The 26,472-nt window shown below is 39.9% G+C and overlaps 1 protein-coding gene across 1 annotated transcript in view; it reads right to left on the reverse strand.

The window, feature by feature from the left end:
• LOC144234734 (protein kinase C-binding protein NELL1-like) overlaps window positions 1-26,101 on the reverse strand; it is a 472,018-nt gene extending 445,917 nt beyond the window's left edge. The window contains exons 1-2 of the mRNA XM_077768054.1: window positions 26,071-26,101; window positions 22,181-22,306 (exon numbers count right to left, since the gene is read on the reverse strand). Coding sequence (XP_077624180.1) covers window positions 22,181-22,306; window positions 26,071-26,101 — 157 coding nt within the window. The remainder of the gene's footprint in view (window positions 1-22,180; window positions 22,307-26,070) is intronic.
• Window positions 26,102-26,472: the final 371 nt, after the last annotated feature.

A 26,472-nucleotide genomic window follows, 5' to 3' on the forward strand; every position in this document is an offset into this window, starting at 1 on the left:
TGATTGAAAGTAGGCATTTAGATATAAAAAAATATATATAGGAAGGAAGAAGAAAGGGAAGAATACATGTGTATCAGTATGGCAGGCACTATGGATAAAGAGATGCAAGGCCATGATTCTTGGCTTCAAAGACTTAAGAATTTAATAGCATGTCTGAAAGTCTACTTAGAATCTAGTATTCTATTATAAATGATTAAATCGAGACCCATAGAGGTAACATGACCTGCCCAAAGGCAATGTAGTATATTAGTCTGGATTAAAATAAGTCTCTCTAATTAGCCATTACCATTTTCTCCCCTTTACCCTAGTTCCTTTGGCAAACTAACCATCAGCACTCCTTGTGAATGTTAACCCAAATTATTTGCTTAATGTACGAGTAGTAATATGGTTTCTAAACATGAATTGTCCAACATTTAAATCCACAGAATTTAGTTTTTAAAGTCAGTTTCTGACGTTATATTTTACATATAGACAAATGCACATATATTATTACACATTATACTTACATTAGAAATGATTTTCAGAAGTAAATCAAACCCATATTTGGGCTAGCAGGCACAGACTAGTCGCAGGAGGAAAACGTTGCCATGGCAGGCATCCTGCTCTCTCTCTCCCTCCCTGTCAGCATGTACTGGTTCCCAGACGCTCAGTGAGGGACTGCAACCCATGTTCACAATGGCATCAAGACAATGTCATCTGATGTCATCAGAGGTTCCAGACAAACCTGTCCTTCTTAGCTAAGTTGCAGAGTCTACCTGTTGCTGAGAAGCAACTTAGGGACTATGACACGTGCATTTCATACACACAGGCCTCACCCTTTTCCTAGTTCCAAGAACAAAGCCAATTGACTGCAAGGCCCCAAAGAACATACTGTCAACCAACAAATACAAACTACTGGCCTTCTTGCTTAAAAGCCCGTGGGTGTTCAGGGACCAATCGCACAATGCACTGTCCTCTGCATGAAAGAATTGGGGCTGTAAAATTCTTTTCTTTTCTGAATTATTTATCAACAGCAGGGAAAATGGAAAACCACAGATGTAAGCATAAAGGAATAGCAAGGCTCTTTCGGCAACCTGGTTGCTTAGAGATATTTTTTAGCCCTGACTCTCGAGTTACTGCATTCACCCTGCAGAATTAAAAGTGGGGGCCTTGGCAACTGTAATGGGCATGGGCACTGAATTCCCTACATGCTGTGTTCAGTGTCCCTTCCTGAACTCTGTTCAAAAAGGGGGGTTGTCCTAGTTAATGATGGCTGGGGTCATGAAAGCTTTCCTTCCCATTTATAGGAAAAATACAGTAATGCCTCATTTATCCAATGCCCTGACTTTTATCATCTTAAATTCTTAGAAAGATAGCCACGACCCTGGGAAAGGAGACTCTGAGGCAAATAATGGCCACAAATCCCCTGTGCTTTATTCTACCAGAGAACACTAGAGACATTTGTAGGCTAGAGAGGGGCAGGTTAGATTTTACTGTTTCAATAAACCATCTTATCTAATCCTGAGCCATTGAGTATAGATGATGGTTCTGTCCATTAGCTGTGCCCACAGCCTGGAACACCACTATTCCAGATACCAGCATGGCTTGCACCCACACTTCTCTCATGCCTTTGCTTATAGGCCCCCTTCTCAGTGAGACTTTTCCAGACCACCCTATATAAAACTGCATCACCGGGCACCTGGGTGGCTTAAGTCATGCTATCACAGTTCATGAATTAGAGCCCCACATCAGGATCAGCACAGATCTAGGAGCCTGCCTTGGATTCTGTGCCTCTCTCTCTCTCCCCCTCCCCTGTTCATGCTCTGTCTCTCTTTCAGAAATAAACTTTTTTTTTTTTTTTAAAGCTGCATCATGGTCCGTGTAGCACACCTCTGCCCCCCACCCCCTAGGTCACTTCATTTGTCTCCAGAGTTCTTATCCTGCCTGACATACTCTAGATTTACCCGTTTATTGTCTGACTCCACCCAACTGGACTCCAACTGAACATGTGCTCCACTGATAACAAAGTCCTATCTGCTTTATTCATTGGTATAAGCCTGCCAGCTAGCACAATACTAGATGCTTTAATTTCTCAAATGACATTTATTCAATGAATGAATGAATAAAATAAGGAATGAACACTATCTGAGCACAAAAAGCTGATGTGTCATAGGGGAGTTCAATTGTTAATTTTTTGATGAACCTCCACACTGTTTTCCAGAGGGGCTGCACCAGTTTACATTCCCACCAGCAGTGTAAGAGGGTGCCCATTTCTCCACATTCTCGCCAGCATCTAGAGTCCTCTGATTTGCTCATTTTAGCCACTCTGACGGGCGTGAGGTGGTATCTCAGTGTGGTTTTGATTTGCCTGATGAGGAGGGATGCTGAGCATCATTTCATGTGTCTGTTGGCCATCTGGATGTCCTCTTTGGAGAAGTGTCTGTTCATATCTTCCACCCATTTCTTCACTGGGTTGTTTGTTTTTCGGGTGTGGAGTTTGGGGAGTTCCTTATAGACTTTGGATACTAGCCCTTTATCTGATGTGTCATTTGAAACTGTCTTCTCCCATTCTGTCGGTTGCCTATTAGTTTTATGGATTGTTTCATTTGCTGTGCACTGCTAGGAATTTACCCAAGGGATACAGGAGTGCTGTTGAATAGGGGCACACATACCCCAATGTTCATAACAGCACTCTCAACAATAGCCAAAACATGGAAAGAGCCTAAGTGTCCATCAATGGACGAATGGATCAAGAAGATGTGGTTTATCTATACCATGGAATACTACATGGCAATGAGAAACAATGAAATCTGGCCTTGTGTAGCAACATGGATGGACCTTGAGGGTGTTCTGCTGAGCGAAATAAGTCAGGCAGAGGACAAATACCATATGTTTGCATGTATAGGAGGATTAGGAGGAACTTAACGAGGACCGTGGGGGAGAAGAAGGGGAAAACTAGTGGGGGAGAGGGAGGAAGGCAAACCATGAGAGACTCTTGAATGCTGAGAACAAACTGAGGGCTGCTGGAGGTTAGGGTATGGGGAAGGGGGTGACGGGCATGGAGGAGGGCACTTGTGGGGATGAGCACTGGGTGTTATATGGAAACCAACTTGACAATAAACTATTTTAATTTTTTTTAAGAAAATTAAAAAAGCTGATGTGTAATATGTACTAAGGAAAACCACAGTAAATATTATTTCTAAAGCTGATTTAGTAAAAGATACCTTTCCTCAATGGCATTTTCCCCCATTTTTTGAAAATTGTGGTAAAATACACCTAACATAAATTTTGCCATCTTAACTAGTTTTAAGCGTAGGGTTCACTAGTATAAAAGACATTCACACTGTCGCTCAATCATCAGCACCATCCATCTTGAGAACTCTTTTTATCTTGTAATACTGAAGCCATATACCCATTAAACAATAACTCCCCTCCACCTGGGCCCATGGGCAACTACCACTCTACCTCTATAAATACCACATATAAGTGGAATCTACCAATATTTGTTTTTTTGTGAGTAGCTTGTTTCACTTCCTATAATATTCTCGATGGTTTATCCATATTGTAGCAGGTGTCAGAATTTCCTTTCTTTTTAAGGCTGAATAACATTCCATAATATGTATATACCACATGTTGCCTATCCAATTATCTGTCCAGGGATACATAGGTTGCTTCTACATTTTTGCTGTTGTGAATATGGGTATGCTCTCTTTAAGAGCCTGCTTTCAATTATTTTGGGTATCTATCCACAAGTGTATTTGCTGGATATGATTTTTATCTATTTTTAATTTTTTGAAGAAGTGTCAATTTTCCACAGTGGCTGCACCATTTTAATATTCCCACCAACATCCACAGTAGTTCCCTATTTCTCCACATCCTTGCCAATACTTGCCTTTTTCCATTTTATAGCAGTTTTTGACCCTTGGTCTTCCATTTAAGCCATCATTTGTCAGGTTAGGCCATAAGTAATAACACACACATTAAGGAAGCAAAAGAAAAGGTAAAGAAAATAAGATTCAAAGATAAACCTTATAATACAACCAAAAGTAGAGAGCCAAGAGGAAGAAAGATCAGAAGAGATGAAACAGAATAAATCATATCCAAGTAAGAGTAAATTTAAAACTCCAGCAGCTCTGATGGGGAGCCTGGGTGGCTCACTCAGTTAAATGTCCAACTCTTGGTTTTGGCTCTCAGGTCATGGTTTTGTGTGTTAGAGCCCCACATTGGGCTCTGTGCTGACAGCATGGAACCTGCTTGGGATTCTCTCTCTCCCCCTCTTTCTGCCCTCTCCCACTCACATTGGCTGTCTGTCTCTCTCTCTCTCTCAAAATAAACAAACACACACAAAAGAAAAACAACTCCAGCAGCTTTGAAAGGTAAACATGATAGCAAGCACATCAGTGTTATTTTGTGATTTGTTGATTTTCTAAATCCTAAAAACAGATACAGGGCAACACTCTCTAGCCTCCCTCATATCTTGGCTCCAAAGCTGTAAGCTGTTCCAATCTGCCCTAAAAATAAATAAATAAATGGTTTGCTTGAGGCCAAGAAAATCATCACAGGATATACTTTCACTTGATTCCCTCCCCTGCACTGTAAGCTGCTCAGCCTAGGTGGCTATGACATACATGTCATTTAAAACCATACATTCTCTGGATGAGACAGGAATTATCCCTTTACCCTCGCCCACCTCACTGATAGGCAGGGATGGTATCTGCCTTCTCTGATCAATGTCATCTTTTTAACATAACAAAGTTAAAAAGACTACCTGCTTTGGGGAAAAAAATAGCTTTCTTGATGAGAAAATTTCCTAAGGTTTTGGATAATCCATAAGCAAGATCTCTCTGGGCACAATGCTTCAAAAATTCATCAAAATTCAGAATCAAATGACTGTAATTTGAAAGCATTTTCTGATATCTCATAGGTCTCTAACATCCCAGCTATTTGAACCTCCTGATACTTTAATGCTTTCCCTACACTTAACTTCTCAATCAGAATGGGAAAATCAACACCATAAGGGGAAAAAAATTGCTAGCTGATCTAGGAAATACATACTCTTTGAATTTTACTTTTTTTTTTTAATTTTTTTTATTTATTTCTAGGAGAGAGAGAGAGACAGCACGAGCAGGGGAGGGTCAGAGAGAGAGGGAGACACAGAATCTGAAGCAGGCTCCAGGCTCTGAGCTGGCAGTCAGCACAGAGCCCGACGCGGGGCTCGAACCCACGAACCGCGAGATCATGACCTAAGCGAAAGTCGGACGCTCAACCGACTAAGCCACCCAGGCGCCCCTTTACTCTTTGAATTTTAAAGGACAAAGAAGTCAAATATCAATTTGGAAAACACACATCATAAACAAGGCAAGGGCTTACTGGAGCACCTCTGTCTTATTGCAAAGTCTTTCTTATATAACATAACTAGGCAGGATCCTTATAGCAAGGTACGTGGCAGTATTTCATAGCTCTTTAGGGACCTACTTCTCCCTGAAATGTCCCTTAAAGAGTAACACCTGAGAAGCTGACCTCTCCCTCTCGGTGAATCCCTAAGCATGTATACCCCTTGGGTGGAGCTGCTCTGAGTTTTGAGTTATAAGTCACTCTTCAGGTAAAGTGAGAAAAGCATGATCACTATCATAACAGAGGAAGAATAAAAACATGCATGTGATGAAGCCAAAGACACAGAGACAACTGGATGTTAATACTTCTCCAAATGGTAAAAGCTATAATCATGCATCAAGCAGAGTATATTCTGCAGCCACGAACAGTTGTATTTTTGAAGTAATTTTACTAATCTGGGAGATGCTCATGAAATAAGTAGAAAAATTAAAATTTCAACTGGGAGCTGCAATGTGAATTTCACAATGTAGAATACAGACCTACGCATAGAAAACTGTATGGGAAGAAATTCCAAACAGGGCTATCTGAATTTAATGTTACTGCAACATGTACGTATGTATTATTTTATCATTATGATCTCTTTTATAATTTTATTGAACCTGGTGTTTCCTTTATACATCTATATGCTGCAAATTCCCTCAAAGGACATTTCCCAACTGCCAAAGACCCCATTCTGGGGTCCAACATACACCAAGCTTCTGACCTTCCATCATCCTCCGGAAAGCAATTTGTCCTATGACCACCCCAAAGGAATAACTAGATGCCAGCTGTCAGGTCTGATAAACTCCAGTGACATTCACAGTTTAAGGGGCTTCCCTTTTCAGGGAACAAACTTAACTCTTTAAAGATAACTTACAGAACTTATTCCAGAACCCTGGTCTACAGCAAATTACAAATAAACCCCGGAAGGCAATTATTTTCCTTTAAATAAAACAATGTATTCCTTGCTCATTACAAACCACTGGAAATCCACTTATCACTGGTCTCCCTAACCCATCAGCATAAAGCATCTGACAACAAGCCTGTACATCCAATCTGGACACTGCTACAGAGACTGAGTTTCTCAAGACAAGCTGCTTCCCAAATGTATTCCAAGGTACCATGGTGTCCTCTAAAGTGCTTCACAAGCCGTTTGATGAGAAGAGGGAGGATAAGGAAATTCAGTAAACTGGTTTTAGGGCTTCAATATTAACCACCATATAAAGTCGGTCACTGGGTTAGGCACTTCCATATGTGGACACCTTAGAACACAACTGTCTCTCTTGGTGTTATAAACTTGAGACATGGAACAGTGAAGGAATCTCTCCAAGATCCCACAAGCTTCTCAATGGCAGAGTTGAGACTAAAACAGGATTCTCTTGGCCTGAACCTCAGGATCCTTCTTTCTAATTATCATCGTTTGTTACTAATCATCTGCAGATGATACTGAATTACCATTTTGAAGGCATCTTCAAAAGAGCTCTGCATAGAGGCTGCATTTGAATCTCTGGAGTTAAAAGTCCTGCATTCCTATTTCTCCTCTGCTACTTTCTAGCTTGTGATTATGGGTAATTACTTAACCTCCATTCATTCTCAAGTCAGATTCCTCACCTGTAAATAGAGACAGTAATGGCTAACATTTATTGAACATTTGCTCTGTGCGGAGCCCTCTTCTAAGTACTTTATAATCACTGCATTTACTTCTTGCAATCCTGGGAGAAAGATGGGTCAGAAGTTGATTCAAGAAGATCTTGCTAATAAAGCCTAGAGTTAAGACAGGAAACCAAGCCCATCTGAATCAGAGCCGTCTGTTCTTTCCACTTCTACACAGGCAGATCAACACAGAGATGGGTCTGTTTCTAAAGCACTACGCACCCTATTACTTCTCAATTATCATTTTGGAATTTCCCACCCAACATGAAAATCAAACTCCTTCAGACACCTACCACTGGAAAACACATCTGTCTACCACGTAATTAATGCCTTTCTTCTGACACCAAGGTTGTTTCCCACCTTTATTGCTCATACCTCACAATTTAACATTCAGTTACATGCCCTATAAAATTATTCTCCTTAAATGTAAATTTTAAGTTCCCCAAAGAGCCCATAACCTCCTAGAGGTCAGGAACCATATCTTACAGAATCAAGGAATTAGAAAAGTAGTGTGCAAAGTTATTATTTAAATAAAGAAGTTGTTAAGCTCTTTTCAAAACAAAACTTAACTTGGAATCCCAGCTCCTCTGACTAAAACCTACTGGGCGAATTAACCTGGATTTTTCAAGGCCCAAAGTAAAATGAGGAGTTGGTGGCAAGCAGGGTCAGAACTAGAATCTATGTCATTGGATTCTCATCTAGTGCTTGCTTTGCCGTGGAAAATCCCAGGCCTGTTCGGTCTCCCCTCTCTATCTCTCTCTGTCTTGGTCACCACATCCAGAAAAGAACTGGACCACACCCTGAACTTGGAATCTCTGTGGAAGGGCTTACAAAGAATAAGGCAGGTGGAACCTACCCATCAGGTCATCTTCCATGACCTTCAGAGGAGGAAAACAGTAGCAGAATTGCAAGAGTCCTTTAATTGGCTTATCAGTCAAATTCTCCAGACATATGCTGAAGCAAAGCCACTGCTTTAAATCTCTTTACTTCAGACCCATAATCTATGTCACTAAGGATAAAAGGCATTAGCACTACCAAGTCATAAACATTTTTAGAAATTTAATTTAGTAAGGTGAGAGAAGATTTGGATAAAATAAACTTAGGTCACCTGTGTCTAGCGTTTTACTTTAAAAACATTTCTCTAATATTAAAACATGATGCAGATTCAGAGGATCATATTCCATTCCATAGAAAATCTGGACAGTAAAAAGTATAAAGAAAAGATATCATATATACCTATCCACTCAGGTACTCTCTTACCTATTTCTTGGGGGCTATTCCTTGCCTGGGTTTCTATGTGTCTGTGTTTGCATGTGTGGGACTCTATGTGTGTTCATACATAATTTTATTTACTATTTTAATTGGAAAACAGTATACATACTGCTTTGAATCTGATAATATACAGTGAGAATTTTCCATTGACACAGAATATTCTTCTAAAGTTATTCTTCTAATATTCATTGTATCTCCATATATGGCTATCTTGTAATTTATTTAATCAAACTTCCATTAGTTGACATTTAGGCTGCTTTCAGCTTCTTATAAATAGTAAATGGAATACATGGTTTTAATGAAAATCTGCTCACGTAATTATGACTGATTGTTTCCTTGGAATAAGTTGCTATAAATAAATATTTCTTGGCTTTTTGATAAATGGTCAAATTGCCTTCAAGGAAGTTTCTATTGATTAACATTCCTGTCAGCATGGTATGAAGGTGTCTGTTTGCTGAACCATCTCCAAAAATGGGTGACTAAAATACATGTAAATATATAGTATCTATCTATATATCTACACACACAGAGTTACATACCTAATTACATTTCTTTGAGTCACTTCTAAGCTTGCGAATGTTTTCAAGACTCTGAATATACTCTTAATAGATGCTGCCTGTTGCCTAAACAGACGTAGATCCATACACACACAAGTGTGCACACAAACACACACACCCTTCCCCTTCGTTGACCATGGAACACAAATTTATTTAGATATTAGTTAGATAAGTACTTAAAAGGGAGATGAGATCTACTCCGAACTTAGGGATAAATCTTGATCCAAGCTAATTCTTTTTGTCTTTATTTCTAGGTATATTAAACAGTTTTGACCAATGAGATATGGAAACAAATCTGCTGGGGACAGCCATCTGATAAAGTTCTCTTTGATCTTTAAACAAAACAAAACAAAACAAACAAAAACAAAAACAGGACTCTAGAAAGAGAATCCTCTTTCCCTTCTAACTTTGGGAAACAATTACGTCAAAATGTGATGCTTGGAGTTACGTCACCTTTTTGAGACTTTGAAGAGAGCTATATCAAGTTTCAAATTATCATGCTGAAAATCAAGTACAAAATCAGAAAAAAAAAATCGGTGTCACTAAGAATGTTATTGAGTAGATGAACTAACTAACTACGGAAACATTGTCCCTCTAGACTTCGTTATGAGAGAATATATTTATCATTTAAACCAGTGGAGTCTATTTTTCTTTTATTCTTTCCACTACAATTATCTGAACTGGTATGCCTACACTGTCCTTCACAACTCTGTGAGGATGTATAGAGGATACTGATGAAAAAGCAGAGAACTCAAGTGGTTTTCCAAATCATAAAGCAAGTAAGTGGCAGAGCCAAAGCTTTCAGCCTGTAAAATTTATACACTAATTTATACACTAGATTTTTAACCATGAAAATTTAGAGCTTTCATTCTGGCCCAAGAATAAGTATTATATTCTCAATTACCTTGAAAAAAAATCCTAAAATGCCTCACTATACCTTTGCAAAGTATAGAAATAGCTATGCACATGCATTTACCAAAATCTTTGAGATGGAAACCAAGAACATAAGATAGCTTATTAGGTTATTAAAGAGAAATGTCTATGCATGTGTCCACTCAAATGTGGACACAGCAGAGTTACAAGAACAGTCTCGATAATGTTGTTAAGTGCTAATGCATCCTTAATCAAACTCCTTTATGTGAAAGCTTAATTGTGATTCTGTCATGCATGATTCCAACAATACAGTGTACAGAAATGTCCACAAGCCTTTCTGATGAACTTGGATCAAGGGCAACACAGTACTTAATAGGTTTGTGCACAAACACCCTGGGGGCAAGCCCCATCATTCATTCAGCAGTCACTGGTCCTAGATACTTCACAATAGTGCTGGTAGAAGAACTCCCTCCCATTTAAACCCCAGAGAGAAACCAAACACTGAACAAATCCTTCAGACTTATTTTCACCCTGAAACCTCAAGGGAAATGCCCTTCAGGATCCTAAGACATATTTGCTAATTTAAAAAAAAAAAAAAACTTCAGCATTATTTTAACATTACTATTATTAAATGCAAATAAATATTTGTCCTTGGGCTTTTCCAGGATTACATATAATAGAAAACTGAAGCTGCCCTCGAACACCAAATGCCCCATGAGTTTTTACCCTACACAATCCCTGTTCAGAGGGATCTTTTTTTCCCTCCTTTTGTTGACTTTGTTTCTTTCATATGTCATGGTAGGGAAGCCTAGTCATAAACATGTATGTGCGAGTAATATAGGTTTCCCTAACTTCTTTAATTTAACTTAATGAATTATTCTCCTATTCTTCTGGACAAGCGGGGTCCTAGAAAGAAAGGCTGTCTTGGCCATTTTGAGAATTCCCTACTTCCATCACATTGTGTCACAGCTGTAGAGGCCTCCAAATGAGTGGGACACTGGCAGAGAAGAAGTCTATTCCTTATCCCAGAGAACATAGGTCACCCCAGATCGGTCATTTATCTTTAGAGCTCTTTGAAGCATTACAACAATCATGTCACAGTTGAAGGCTCAGAATCTCCTCAGAAGGTCCCACCTGCAGAGGCATGCCACAGCCTCTCTCTCTCTTCAGGGTCTTGTTTTTTCTTTTTCTTTTTTATTGTAACTCTGATATAGTTAACATATACTGTCATATTAGTTTCAGGTGTGCGATACACGGAATATAAAATTCCATACATCAGCCAGTACTCACCACAACACGCGTACTCCTTAACTCCCATCACCTATTTTACCCATCCCCCCACCTACCCCACCTCTGGTTCTCCGTATTGCTTCTCTGTAGTTAAGAGTCTGTATCTTGCCTTGTCTTTTCCTCCTCTGCTCATTTGTTTTGTTTCTTAAATTCCCCATGAGTGAAATCATACAGTATTTTGTCTTTCTCTGACAATCCTATTTCACTTAGCATTATATGCTCTGGCTCCATTTGTGTTGTTGCAAATGGCAAGATTTCAGTCTTGCTTATTATTTACTTATAGTATGTATGTATGTATGTATGTATGTATGTGTATATATACACACACACACACCACCTTTTGATCCATTCATCCATCAGTGGACTCTTGGGCTGTTTCCATAATGACAATTGTAAGCAAGCCTGCAATGAATATAGGGGTACAAGTATTCCTGCAAATTAGTGTTTTTGTAATTTGATGGTAAATATCCAGTAATGCGATTTGAAGGAATTCTATACTGTTTTCCACAGAGGTTGCACTAGTTTGCATTCCCACTAATAGTACAAGTGGGTTCCTTTTTCTCTTCATCTTCCTTAACACTTGTGTTTTTTTCTCATTAGCCATTCTGACAGGTGTGAGAGGATATCTCATTGTCGTTTTTATCTGCATCTCCCTGATGATGAGTGATGTTGATCTATTGGCCATCTGGATGTCCTCTTTGGAGAAATGTCTATTCATGTCTTCTTACCATTTTTTTAATTGGATTATTTTCTTTTAAGGGGTTGAATTGTATCTATTCTTTATATATTGTTTAATAATCCTTTAACAGGTCATTTGCAAATATCTTCTCCCATCCAGAAGGTTGCCTTTTAGTTTTTTGGACTGATTGTTTCCTTAGCTGTGCAGAAGCTTTTTATATTGTTGTAGTCCCAAAAGTTTATTTTTGCCTTTGTTTCCCTGGCCTCAAGAGATATACCTAGAAAAATATTGCTATGGCCAATGTCAGAGAGATTATTGCCTATGTTTTCTTCAACGATTTTTATGGTTTCAGGTCTCACATTTAGGTATTAAATCCAATTTGAATCTGAAAGTGGTTCAGTTTCATTCTTTTGCATGTCCATTTTTTTCCAACATTTTTTAAAGAGACTGTCCTTTACCCTTTGCATATTCTTTCCTGCTTTGTTAAAGATTTATTGACCATAGAGTTGTAAGCTTATTTCTGGGTTTTCTGTTCTGTTCCACTGATCTATATATCTATTTTTGTGCCACCATCATAATGTTTTGATTACCATCACTTTGTAATGTAACTTAAAGGCTGCAATTGTGATACCTCCAGCTTTGCTCTTATGTTTCAAAACTGCTTTGGCAATTCAGGTTCTATATAAATTTTAAGACTTTTTTGTTCTAGTTCTGTGAAAAATGCTGCGGTATTATGACACGAATTACATTACATATGTAGATTGCTTTGGGTAGTATAGAGATTTGAACAATATTTCTTCTTCTCATCAATGAGCATGGAATGTGTTTCCTTTTCCTTGCATGGTCTTCAATTTCTTTCATAGATGTTTTATAGTTTTCAGAGTATAGTTTCACCTCTGTGGTTAGGTTTATTCCTACATATGTTATTATTTTTGGTGCAGTTGTGAATGGGATTGTGATCTCAATTTCTTCTTCTGGTACTTCATTATTATTGTATAGAAATACAACAGATTTCTTCATATTTTGTATCCTGTGACTTTACTGAATTCATTTATAAGTTCTAGCAGGTTTTTGGTGGTCTTTCGTGTGTGTGTGTGTGTGTGTGTTTTAGAGACAAAGAGTGTGAGAGAGAGGCAGAGAGAAAGAGAGAAGTCCAATCAGGCCCCATGCTATTAGCATGGAGTCTGACCTAGGGCTCAATCCCAAGAACCGTGAGATCATGACTTGAGCCAAAATCTATAGTTAGACACTTACCCAACTGAGCCTCCCAGGTGGCCCGCTTGGTTTTTTTTCCTATATAATATCATATCCTCTGCAAAGAGAGAAACTTTTACTTCTTCCCTCCTGATTTGGATGCTATTTTTTTTGTTGTCTGATTGGCACGGGTCAGACTACCAGTACTGTGTTGAGTACAATCCTTTTCTTGTTCCTTGCCTCAAGGGGAACACTCTCCGTTTATCCCCACTATGTTGTTTGATGTGGGTTTTTCATATATGGTCTTTATTATATTGAGGTAGGTTTCCTTGAAGGCTACTTTGTTGAGGGTTTTCATCATGAATGGATGTTGTAATCTGTCAAATGATTTTTCTGTATCTATTGAAATGATCATATGGTTTTTATCCTTTGATATCCTACTGATATGATATATCACACTGATTTGTGAATACTGAGCTACGATTGCATTCCAGGAATATATCCCACTTGACCATGGTGAATGATTTTTTTTATGTATTACTGGACTCTTGTTTGATAGTGTTTTGACTTCCATATCTCAGAATGCAGCCCTGGAGACAGGGTCCTTCCTCCAGAAACTGTCCACGTCTCTCCTTTCATTACCTCCTGACCCTATGTTACCCACTTTGGTTTTTCCAGTCTATAATAGAAAGGACAATTCTCCTCCCTTCAGATTCTTCTCTGTCCTTCTCTGATTTACAACAAGCAGACTGGTTGGTTACCTGGACCTTTAAACAAACTGAAGCCAGCTCTCAATCCTAAACTGAATGAAAAATCAAAATTTCTAGAAATAGATTCCAACACTGACTTTTCCCCTCCATGTCCTCCATGAGTGATTCTAACTTGAGCTGAGGGTTGAAAACCTCTGCACTGAATCATGAGGATTTTGGAATCCTGCTTTCAGTGCTGTCACATCCCTCCTCTGGATGCAGAGGCTGGTAACAGAGCTAACCACTTATTTAAAGTAATGATATACTGGCCAGACAAATCAAAACAAAGGGAAAAGGTCTCATATCAATCATCAGGGCTTTTGGCTGGGTATTGGAATATCCAAAAGTACAGGTCTAATTTTGACTTCCTTTATTCAATATATCGATAAATGGTTTTGGCCATCTTTAACAAAAAGTAGATTTGCATCCTAAAGCATCTGATATGGCATTTTTCACTAAAGTCAAAGTAGTCTACAGATCCATGGCTGAAATGCCATTCTTAAACCTGGATCACTTCTTCTGAGACTGAGAGCCAAGCAATCAATAACTTGTCCTTTATGGCTGCCAAATACTCAAAAATCCCTAAGAAAAAGCATGTCCAAAACAAGTACATGCTATCTGCATTACAGGCAAAGATAATCAGTAAAAAATTTACTACCAAGCTCTTTCAGATTGCAGAATGTTGTATTTTGGATCTAGTTCATACAGCTCTGCACAATGATAATAAATTAAAAAATCAGGTGCCTCATAGATAAAGTGTGCTGTGTGTCATCAACCTTAGGAGAAAAGCATTTTCAAAAAAAAAATGGTCTAAAATTTCTAACAGTTAACTTCTACTCCTAAGCCTTTTAAACTGTTTCCTCGCCTGTTTTCACTATAAGGTACTTAATTTAAATTAACAGCCATTAAATTAATAGACTGTTAGTTATCTCTAACTTCAACTAAGCTTACTTAAAGTATTTCAAACATATACTTCTTTCAACCTTTCTTCCATGCCAATATCAAGAAAATAAAAATCCTTTTAGCAAGGTAATAGAAATCACATGTGATATATGTTATCTCACTTGTTCCCTTTATTTCTTACCTTCATGGGAAGTTTTTGGCATAAAAATGAATGCTTCCCCATTACTGTCAAGTACCTGCCTTATTGCTGCATGCTTTTGTCATAAATCACAAGTATCCTCCTTTAAAGCTGCCCGTGTATCTAATGGTAACATCTTATCAAACAACCTAAACACAGCAAGTTTAACTGGGGATAAATGAAAGTCAGAGACCAGTAAATCAAGCAGGCTGACCATTCCAAAAATCAAAAGGTACAGAGAAGAGAAAAAGCACCCCACCAACTCAATTTCAGGGAATCCACCAGTTTCAAAATTCATAAAAGAGGAAGGGCAATTCGGGGCTCCCTTACAGGAGAGAAAGTGATTTAGACTCACACAGATTCTGAGGCCAAACTTAGAATGTCCAGTGTCAAGAGGCCAATGCTTTAGATTTCACCCTTTCAAAGGGCAATGGAAACTTTCCTAGAAAAAAGTACAGAGCCTCATATATGATATATGGTCATGTCAGGGAATTCCCAGGCTCTAAGGGTCAAAGTTAAGTTATAGTACATTTTAAGTTCAAGGCAAGCATTCTCAGTGTTGAACCCTCCTAACTTTATTATCCCATGACGTAAGATTTCTTTTTCAATTTTTAACAAGATAAAAAGGGAGGAAAGAGTTAAAGTTTCTTTTCTGTGGGGCACCTGGGTGGCTTAGTCGGTTAACTGTCCGGCTTTCGCTTAGGTCATGATCTCGCGGTTCGTGGGTTCGAGCCCCGCGTCGGGCTCTGTGCTGACTGCCAGCTCGGAGCCTGGAGGCTGTTTCAGAGTCTGTGACTCCCTCTCTCTCTGACCCTCCCCTGCTCACGCTCGCTCTCTCTCTCTCTCTCTCTCCTAGAAATAAATAAAACATTAAAAAAAAATTAAAAAAAAAGTTTCTTTTCTGTTTGACACACTTTTTCCCTCCACCATCAGGTTTGGCATCTATTTATTATCCTAGGTGCCATCTTTCTGAAAGGACCGTGGTTATCAGCATAAACCCTGGAATGGCTACTTTAGGGTTTCTACTTTGAAACTTATACAGGACCAATAATTAACTGGGGTTAAACACCCAATACTCATCTAAATTCTACTAAGACTTTTAAGAGGGATTGATTTGGCAAACATCGGAATATTTCTGAGAGGGAATATATATATATATATATATATATGAGTGTTTTCATATGAAAACACTGCCTCATTAACCATGAACTCTCTGGGCACAGGGGTCATTTATCACTATTCTCAGCCACCATATTTCCTAACATTCATGACCGACACTAATAATGTATTAGATTCATAAATAAATGGATGAAGCAGTTATTGAATGATCAATATATTATCAAAGTTACTAGATCATCTTGAATTCTATGCTCACTAATTTTTTGTTGAATACAAGTTTTCAGTATTACTACTAACTTCTAGGAAGTTAGTGTCAGGCTAAAGGGCATACTAAAGGAAAGAAAAAGTGACCTAGACACACTTAGAAAACCAACTCAACAGTGAGTGACAGCAGAAACTAACTGATTTGTGACAGAACCTAGGATGATCATTGGTATTCAGGAATGCTAATAATGAGAAATGCTCTGTCAGGAATGTGGGGCAAACAAAGGATGCCTTCAGGCCTGTCAATTTCTCCCAGAAAATTATTTTTGGAAAATGAAACATCTGAAAAGATACCTTATAGTCGCCAATACGTAGTATACACCTTACTTATTACTACATGCAAATAATCACTTAGAGGCAGAAGTCTTCTTTATCAATCAAGAAATGAGAGAGATTGGAGGTGGGGACCTGATCCACTTTGGAGAGTGAAGAGCACCTTTGCCCTAACAGGCTCACTACTTTCAGGATGCCAAGGTCAATGTCCAAGGTCCAGCTTAATATGAAAGCATCTAATGGAGGCCTTGGAATCTGGCCTAAAGGAGAAATGGCAGGGACAATGCTTGTTTTTTAGCTCTCTTCACTCAACCCACATTCCACACTGTGAAATCCTAACCCATTCTACTCACTGCATGCTAACAAGCCTCAGGAAACTCCTAAAGCTCCTCTTGGCTTCCAAAAAACATTCCAGACACTCTGTTCTGGAAATCAAGCACCTTTTCCTTACTGCGGGTTGCCTGTTCTTCCATCACCTAGTACAGATGTGCTTACTATCATCATTATCTTTTTGAGACTACTTTCCCCAACACATTGTGAACTGCTGCTGGGGAGAAAAAAAAATGGCTATTTTAAAGAACAGCTCCTCATGTCAATGGAAACAAAGTTTGTTGAGAATCTATTAAGTGTAAGTCACTACGGTATTCATTAGCACCATTCACCAAATATTTCTGGTTTTCTAACCCTTCCAGGTACAAAGTAGGACTGCATTTCCTCATCTCTGTGTAGTTGGTTAGGTACTGGTGATTAGTTCGAGTCAACGAGCAGAGGGTAGAAAGGAAATGTTGTCACTCCCTGATGAGAACATATAACGGCTGTGACAAGACCCTCCATGCTCTCTCTTCCCCATCTCGGTGACTAGCAATATTCACAACGCTGACAGTTCCATCTGCTTCTACTCCATGGCAATTATGATGAGCAGAGCACCCTTCCTGGTGACCAGTGAAAAGCAAACAAAACTTTGTTATTTTAAATCAGTCATGTTTGGGGTTTTCAATGCAGAACATCCTACACTGACGGATGCCAGTGACATGATAAATATTTTCACATATACAATTTGATGTCCTCAATAACCTAACAGTTACGATACAGCACATACAGCAGATATGAACCATTTTTTATAAATGAAATTTAGAGAGGTAAATAGCCTGAGGCTAAGTAGTGCCACTCATTCCTTCATTCAATAAATTTTTGTTGAGCACTGCTCTCTGCCTGCCTATGTTCTCTACCTCACCCCACCTCCCTCCTCCCCCGACCCCCCACCCCGCCCTNAGTGAGCAAAAGGGAAAAGATCACAGCTCTCGGATCGTACATTCTAATAGAGACAGTTTTTGAAAACCACATATAAAAAATAAGAATTCTACATGGTGATAAGAGATAGACAATTACAATCAGGTGATAGGATAATGTGTGGCTAATTATACAAATCAGAGAAAGTCTCTCTAGACCTATCATTTTTAGGCCGACACCTACATGACCAAGGAAGAGCCGGTTAGTTATGCAGATATCAAGAGGAAAAAACGTCTAAGACGGAGCTCATGCAAAGGTCCTCAGGGTGAACAAGCATGTTGAATGGGGAGGGGGGGAACACCCAAAAGCCAGTGTGGCCACCTCATAATGGACAAGGATGGAATTGGTACAAGATAAATACAGACAGGAAAGAGAATAACCACACAGGGCTTTCTATAAAAATAAGTATGGATTTGATTTTCTAACAGGACATTACATGAGAATTTTAAGCATATTTTTAGAATTCTTATTGTTAAAAATTTGCTCTCGGGGCACCTGGGTGGCTCAGTCAGTTAAGCGTCTGAGACTCAGGTCATGACCTCACAGTTCATGGGTTCAAGCCCTGCATTGGGCTCTGTGCTGACAGCTCGCTCAGAGCCTGGAGCCTGTTTCGGTCTGTGACTCCCTCTCTCTCTGACCCTCCCCCTGCTCACGCTCTCTCTCCCTCTCTCTCTCTCTCAGAAATAAATAAAACACATTAATAATTTTTTTTTTTTTTAAAGTTTGCTCTGGCTGCCAGGTGAAGAGTGAGTTACAGTGGAGCAAGATGGGGACAGCAAGTTCAGTGTGGTGGCAGGGGTCTAGTAGTTTGGTAATAAAGGAGGACATGGGGAGAAGCACACAGACTTAGGTCAGGATGTAGAGGGTAGATTAAGACTGATATTTGGACTGAAAGTGGAGGCGCAAGAGAAGGAAAGGAACCAATATAACCCCTAGCTGTCTGGCTTGAAAAACCGGGTACATGAGGCTTTCATCTGCCGAGATGGGGAAAATTGAAAGAGGAAGTTTGCCGATGTGGAAGGAAATCCAGAGTTCATNCTTAAACATGTTGATATGAAATGGCTATTCAACATCTATGTGTGGATGTTAGGTTGAACAGGATTCAGAAGCTCAGAAAAAATACTGTACTGGATAGAAAGTAAGAAAGTATCGACGGAGTGCTGTGAAAGTCCTAGATGAAATGAAAGCATCCTAAAGAATATATAGGATAACAAAGAAACAAGATCCGGAGCAGAGCTTTTCAGCACTCTAACCTTTAAAAATGTGAAAAGAGAGAGAAAAACAGCTAGGGAGCATGAGCAGGAGTGGCCAGTGACATAGAAAGAAAATCAGGGAAAAGGATGTCTCAAAAGTCAAGAAAATAATGTGTTTACAAGAGGAAGATGTGGTCGGGGCGCCTGGGTGGCTCAGTCGATTAAGCGTCCGACTTCGGCTCAGGTCATGATCTCACAGTTTGTGGGTTCGAGCCCCGCGTCAGGCTCTGTGCTGACAGCTAGCTCAGGGCCTGGAGCCTGCTTCAGAGTCTGTGTCTCCCTCTCTCTCTGACCCTCCCCTGCTCACAATGTCTCTATCTCTCTCTCAAAAAATAAATAAAACATTAAAAAAAAAAAAAAAAGAGGAAGGTGTGGTCAATGCTAAATGCTGCTTAGAGGTCCCAGAAGAGAAGAACATTGGATTTAGCAAAATGAAGTTCATGGCTGACCTTGATAAACACGATCTCTGCAAAATGGTGAGTATGAAAGCCTTTTGTAGAGGGGTTTAAGGAACGTGTGTGAGGTGACCAAACGTAAACGAGGACAGTAACCACAATTAAGAAGTTTTCCCATGAATAAAAGCAGAAAGACAGGGCAGCGAGTAGGATGGAAACTGGGATCAAAGAAAGTTTCTTAAAGAAAAAGACTTTACTCCCAAACCTGACCTATGGAATTCCAAATCCCTCATCAAGCCTTCGGAAATTCCTAGGAGGAGACTGTGGCGATAGTGGTGTATAAGTTTATGTTGGGCACACGGATAAGGGACAGAAGTGATTACTTTATAGTGGGTATCTCTGCCCCTGAGGTCTCAACATCCTATACACACATTCCTTCTGTCTGCCATGTTAACCTGCAGTCCACCGGGCTGGAAGGGGAAGGGCTCATCCAGCATGCAGGGTAGGTAGACTTTGCTGAAGGTTTGAAAGTCATTAGGAAAACTTGCACTGTCTACTGAATAGCAAAACAATGGGGAAAAAAAACACATTAAATATTCTCACCCTTAAAAGTCCTTTTGGTTATCCTTCTGTGGGTGGTTTTCAATGGTCCTCTGTCCTCCACAGCACCTGACCTTCTGTTCTCTGAGTAGTGACTGTTCTTAAACTACCTCCTGTTTTTTTCTTTCTTTTGTTCTAATTTACCCATTCCCTCTCAGACAAAACATACACACACAAAACAAAAACTTTGTGTATTTGTATAGGTTTTTTTTTTTCTGCAGGGCTGCACAGTATCTTCTAGTTTTCTGTTTTTTTTTTTTAGGGGGGATGCTTGGGTACCCGCTGATACCCACATCCCTATCTTTTACCTTCTAAAAGTAGTTGTGGAACCAGTTCTATAAATAATGCATTTTCCATCTCATTCTGTATAAAAACCACCAGGCAGGGCACCGATCTCTAACAGGCTTTCACAGAGAACCAAGCTCTGGTCTTCCTCCCTTAATGAAAAAGTAAAAGCAGAGGGAATATCCTGATACAATTTCAACAAGCTCTTTCTACACAGCAGGGCCTTCATCAGGGTTTATCGAGGTGCATGATACGGGATGCTATGTTGGGAGAATACTCGCTGGTTCCTTCTAATCCTGGGGTTAACGTAAATCAGGATGACCCAGAGGTACTAAGAACAGAGAAACAATCACACAGAACGTCAGATTTTCAGATTGTGTTGCTTTACAGGTCCCCAAGAGTTTTGTGCCCCTGCTGAAATGTTTGGATCTCAGCATGCTATGTTTACACAATCTCTTTTTTCTCTAGGAATTGTAGTCACACTATGTAAAAGATAGATGAATGAGATTGGCCATTTGTGGTCATCTGAAACCTGCGTCAGTGTGACATCACCAGCTCCTTAGCCAAAAAATAGTAACCTATATATACAGAAATTAATGGAAAAGGTTATTTGGACGTACAAACATGCTTCCCTAACTTTTTCAACTTTCTGCACTTCTGAAAAGGTCATTTGCAATACAATCCATTGAGAGTGGCCGTCCACTCTGAGTGAAAAATTCGGTTTAAAAATGTTTTAAATTTATTTATTTTTGAAAGAGAAAGAGAGCACAACAGGGGAAGGGACAGAGAGGGAGAAGGAGACACAGAATCCCAAGCAGGCTCCAGGCTCTAGCTGTCAGCACAGAGCCTGATGTAGGGCTTGAACTCACAGACCATGAGAGCATGACCTGAGCCGAAGTTGGACACTTAAACTACTAGGCCACCCAGGAGCCCCATGAGTGAAAATTTCAGTTTATATGCAAATGTTAGTGGGATAAAAGAGGATGCAGAAGTCAGGGAAAGGTACAAAATGACTGAAATTTTATGTGTAAGGGGCACTTTTCTCATAGGTTACAGACTGGTTACTTAAAGACATTTGACCAAAAGAAGAACTTTCTACAATCTTTAATCAATATACAGTTCTTATCTCCAAAAACATAACTGGAAGTGTGTTGGAATCCTCCAGTCAAATGCCTCACAAAGCCAGCAATACTCAGTGAAGGCGCCAACCACACAACCCTGGAGTTCCAGTTTAGTGCTGACAGCCCGGCCATATAGGGGAAAGTGACCACTGGTATATGTCAAGCAAGAGCCTTTTTATTATTTTTTTAGTTTTTTTTAATGTTTATTCATTTTCACAAGAGAGACAGAACACAAGAGGGGGAGGGGCAGAGACAGAGAGGGAGACACAGAATCTGAAGCAGGCTCCTGGCTCTGAGTTGCCAGCACAGAGCCTGACACAGGGCTAGACCTTGGGAATGGTGAGATCCTGACCTGAGCTGAAGTTGGACGTTTAACCTACTGGGCCACCTAGGCACCCCTCAAGAGTCTTGACCAGCTCCCCTGTTTACCCAATCTCTGCTCATCAGGTACTCCTTCTCCCCCTCTAAATTTAATCCTTGTCTTTTCCAGTGGGAACAAAGTACATTTTCTTATATGAAAACATTTCATCATGATGGAAGGAAAATAGTTTGATACTTTTCTATTCTTAAAACTGATGTCTCTAAGTCCCTCAACGTTACTATAGGCAACAGGGACTTGAAATTAGAATCATAGACCCAAGCGTGCATGCGCACACATACACACACACACACACACACACACAGATACTAGTAGAAATACATTATGCAGATAAAATTTCTTTTATCACTTTTTTTCTCTAAAGGTGAGGGTAAAATACTGTAAGAGAAAAACTAGTTAGGTAACAACAGTCCATAGTGCACTTATAGCTAAATTTAACAACACACATATGGTGCAGAGAAGGGCTGAATCAGAAAAACAATGCTGGTTCTTCAGTCTCACCTGTACAAGAGAAGTCATCCACACGAATGTATCCCGGGACACAGTCACAGCGATACAACCCAGGCAAGTTGACACACACAGTATTGGCATGACAGTAATGCATCTTAGCCGCACACTCATCAATATCTGAAGGAGTAAAAAGAAAGAAGCAGCATCACAGTTAGGTGAATGACGGAACTACAGTGTAACCATGTTCCAATGAACTTTAAAAAGGCAAGTGCCCATCAAAGCTAAGAGAAAAAGCCAGATGCATTAAACACAAAATCTTTTTTTTTTTTAATTTTTTTTTTAATGTTTTATTTATTTCTAGGAGAGAGAAAGAGACGGCGTGAGCAGGGGAGGGTCAGAGAGAGAGGGAGTCACAGACGGAAACAGGCTTCAGGCTCTGAGCTGGCAGTCAGCACAGAGCCCGACGCGGGGCTCGAACCCACGAACTGTGGGATCAAGACCTAAGCGAAAGTCGGACACTTAACCGACTAAGCCACCCAGGCGCCCCAAACACAAAATCTTAAATGCAAATTCAGCTGCATTCAGGTGCATTAGATCCCATCTTAGCTGAAAGTATTTCCAGAAAGATGCATGGTGAGACGCAACAGCTAAGAAACCTAGAGGTATGAAGATTGAATCTACTAATCCCTCACCACGGAGGATGCTGGATTTAAACATCCAAAATCAAGGAGTCCTATGTATGGTGAGTTGATAGCAATTAATATTTATTAGATGTCCACTGTACATGGTGTAGCTTTTATCAGAGAGATCAAGGGAATCCAGGCCTCTCTGCTCATGTGCCTTACTAAGACATGCTTTAATCCACCTGTTAAAAAGTGATGGTGCAGCCAGTTTCTCCCATGTTGTACTGTGAATACAGACAGCAGCTGTGGTCTAATGCAAACTGACGCCTTTCATCCTTTGACTTGGAGATTCATCCCATGTGAATGGGCTGATTCATCAAAAACATCTTTTTCTTTCTGGAACAGAGGTCAGAGCATCCCCTACTTTCTCATAAGCATTCATGAGAAGAATTAGAATCATCTACTACCTTAAGCACAGAGTTTAATGGCGTCTTTTCTGGAAGTTGTTTTCAGAAATGGCCTGACGTTCTTTTTACTCAGACTACTTACATGTATGTGATGGAGAGAAAGGGCTAGCCTAACAGCGTGAAAACCTAAGACAGACAATGTGATTTCTAGTTCTGGTTCTTCCAGTGACAAGCCTGTGACTTCCATTTAACCACTATGAGTCCCAGAATTCTCGTGAGTTGGTCATGCAGGCCAGTTCTGAACATATATCTTTAAACTCGTCATCTAATTTAATCCACATACAATTCCACGATCATAGTACAGCACTACCCACATTTTGCAGTCTAGACAATTGAGGCTTGGAGAGGTTAAATATCTGGCACAAGTATCTCTCATCCTGTTAGAACATGCTACACCCACGATTGGAACTCAGTTATCAATCTCTTATTTACTACGATTTACTTAATTAAAGCACCTTGAAAATGATAGTCAACCGCAGTGTTACTATTAAGGTAATTACTGAAATTCTAATACGCTTCATGTGTAGAAACAGAAGACAAAAATCAGCTAGATTGAGGCACTAGAAATCTCACTTATCTGTATTAAAAGTAGATTGACTTATTTCCTGTTAAAACACCCTGAAGTAATGCCAGAGTCTTTTAAGCACTAAACATCTGTCAGCCTATAAATAAAATTTATTGTGCAGTAATCGAGGTCCTAGAAGGACACTTGCAGTTAGCAAGACTTCCATAACTATAAAGAACAAAACATCAGAAATTAGAGAAATGATTCAGGCAATAAACCAAGTGTTCTACTTGCATAAGATCATGTGCTTTCAAAAATGATCCAAGACAACACACAAGTAAAATTAATGGACAAAAGGAATATAAAACTATATAATAAGATTACATCAAGCTAAGGCATGGAGGGAACTCTCCCACAAACTTAAGACAGAATAGTAACTGCACATGAGCATGAGATATAGTTTGGATCTCTGGCACCTAGAGCATTAGGATTCTTTAAGAAGTTGGTTCCTGGCATCATTTAAGCCTTTTACTTCACAGACTGGCAGGTACCATAAAAGTCGAGAAAAGCATTTCAGGAAAGGACTGATGATTACTTGTGTCACCTGCTAAGAAGCTGAATAAGATAAAGATGTAACCAACCACTGGGTCTGGCAAGAAATAGTTCACTGCTGACCTTGACATGGTAAGAGTAGATTTGGGAAAGTGGCAGAACAAAGCCTGACTGGAGTCAACTAAAGAGAAGATGGAAGGTAAAGGAAGAGAAACAGAAAAACAAGGCAAATTTGTTGAGATTTTTTTTTTTCCCCTAAGGAAAAATGGAGTAGCAGCTCTGGGGAGACTTGGTGTCAACAGTCTTATTTACAGATGGAAGAGATCACAGCACATTTGCACGCTGTTGGGAAGGATTCAATACAAGTGAAGCAAACCGATGATGTAGGAGAGAGAGCACTGTAGGAGCAAAGTCCTGGGGAAGGCAAGAGGGGTTGTGTTCCAGCGCGCAAAAGGAACAAGTCATCTTTACAACAAGAAAGAAGCTGCGAGAAGGGAAGAGGTGGAGATGGTTGGCATATCTGGTGGTGGGAAGATGCAGTAGTTCTCCCTCACTTATTTTTATTTTCCCAGTGAAATGAAAAGAGAGGGGAACATGTGAGAATGAAGAAAGGGAGGATATATCAGATATTCAAGGAGAGAGGAAATGGTATTAAAAATAGTCACTTTGAAAAAAGGGAACACAAATTTACTAGAGCATGTAGGAAGGTGGCTGAGGAGCTACGGGGATTTGTGGTCTAAGTGCGTTAAGTGACAGCAGTCAGCATGGCTGTGTGTTTTTCTCCAGTCTCATTCAGATATTTTGGGGAAATAGTAGCGTAAGTGGAAAGTTAAATGAGTTTTTATAGATATAATGGATAAAGAGAGATACAAGGGAATTGAGGGTATTAAGAACAAGGTGATGATAATGAAGTGCCAAGGAATCACCGCTATTGAAAAGAGATGTGAGGACACGAAGTAAGTAGACCGCTGAAATGCATTAGAAATTAGTAGTAGACACTGTGCTGCACTTTTGAGATCTCACTTCAGAACTAAAGAACTTAATCCCCCAGCTAAGGGGAGTACTGCCTGCTAACAATCTTTAGCTGTTACCCTTTTAAGGAAATTGTCCTTGGCTAATGAGAGATTATACAGACAGTATCACACTTCCATCCTGGGAAGGACCTACAAAGACTAGTTCTCATTTATCTCTAACTCAAGAGGATTCTAAAGGAGTGTCCAGATTTCAGAGCACGCAATGAGACTGAGCTAACTTCTCCCTCTGCCTGATCCTACATTCTCCCCTTCCCCAGAGGCATTCATCCCTAGAGCACGCTCTAATAATCTCCCCGCACGCCAGTCTCCATTGCCAAGTTTGCTTCTTGGGGAACCCAAACTGCCGCAGGAATCCCAATGGAGGCAAGGTGTCATCACAGGGAGGGTCTAGAACACATGACTTAGAAAGCTAGAGGATGGGGTTACAAAGTCGTGTCCTTGACATTAATATTTTGGAGGTGATTCAGTTATTGATGATTACAAGGTCTTTCCTAGGGTTACGGGGGGCAGGGAGTGGAAGAACAGATCACTGTAAGAGAGAGGCTGGAAACACCAAGAGAAGTCAGGCAGTGGAGGAAGTTGGTTGGCATTAGTGCTGTTCATCAAACAAATATTAATAGTTTTCTCCTCCTGGGCACATCACGCAAACGTAATTCCCCATCCTCTTGGAAGTTAAGCAGAGCTATATGAATGAGCCTGAAGTCTGAACAAAGCACAACACTTCGAGGTGGAAATATTAAGAGCCAGCACCTGAACTTACCATATTTTCTTGTTCTGGCATCGGAAGTCATGGAAGCACAAAGATGGAGACTCTTTGAGCCTGGGTCCCTGAGTGAGGTGTAGGAAACCAGACAAGTCTGGTGAACAGGTTGCATGAACGAGAAACACGCATTAGCTAATTGAAGCCATCGAGCCCACCCTGACTGGTATAGAGGGTGAGTAAGTAAAGCATCTCAAAAATCAGATCCTTAACCTTGATCTTAAAAGGTGCACAGAAATTCAGCAAGTAGAGACTGGAGGTGGGAAAAAAGAAGGGAAACCACAGAGACTAAACTTTTTGTCTCTGTAGAGTCAGGAAGGGAGAGAATCACTGAGTCGTGAACATTAATTAGCCCTCTGCTAAGCCCTGAAGCAGAGGATGAACAAAATGCCATCACAAACC

Source organism: Crocuta crocuta, unplaced genomic scaffold, assembly GCF_008692635.1.
Source record: "Crocuta crocuta isolate KB4526 unplaced genomic scaffold, BGI_CrCroc_1.0 scaffold371, whole genome shotgun sequence".
In the NCBI taxonomy this organism is placed as follows: domain Eukaryota; kingdom Metazoa; phylum Chordata; class Mammalia; order Carnivora; family Hyaenidae; genus Crocuta; species Crocuta crocuta.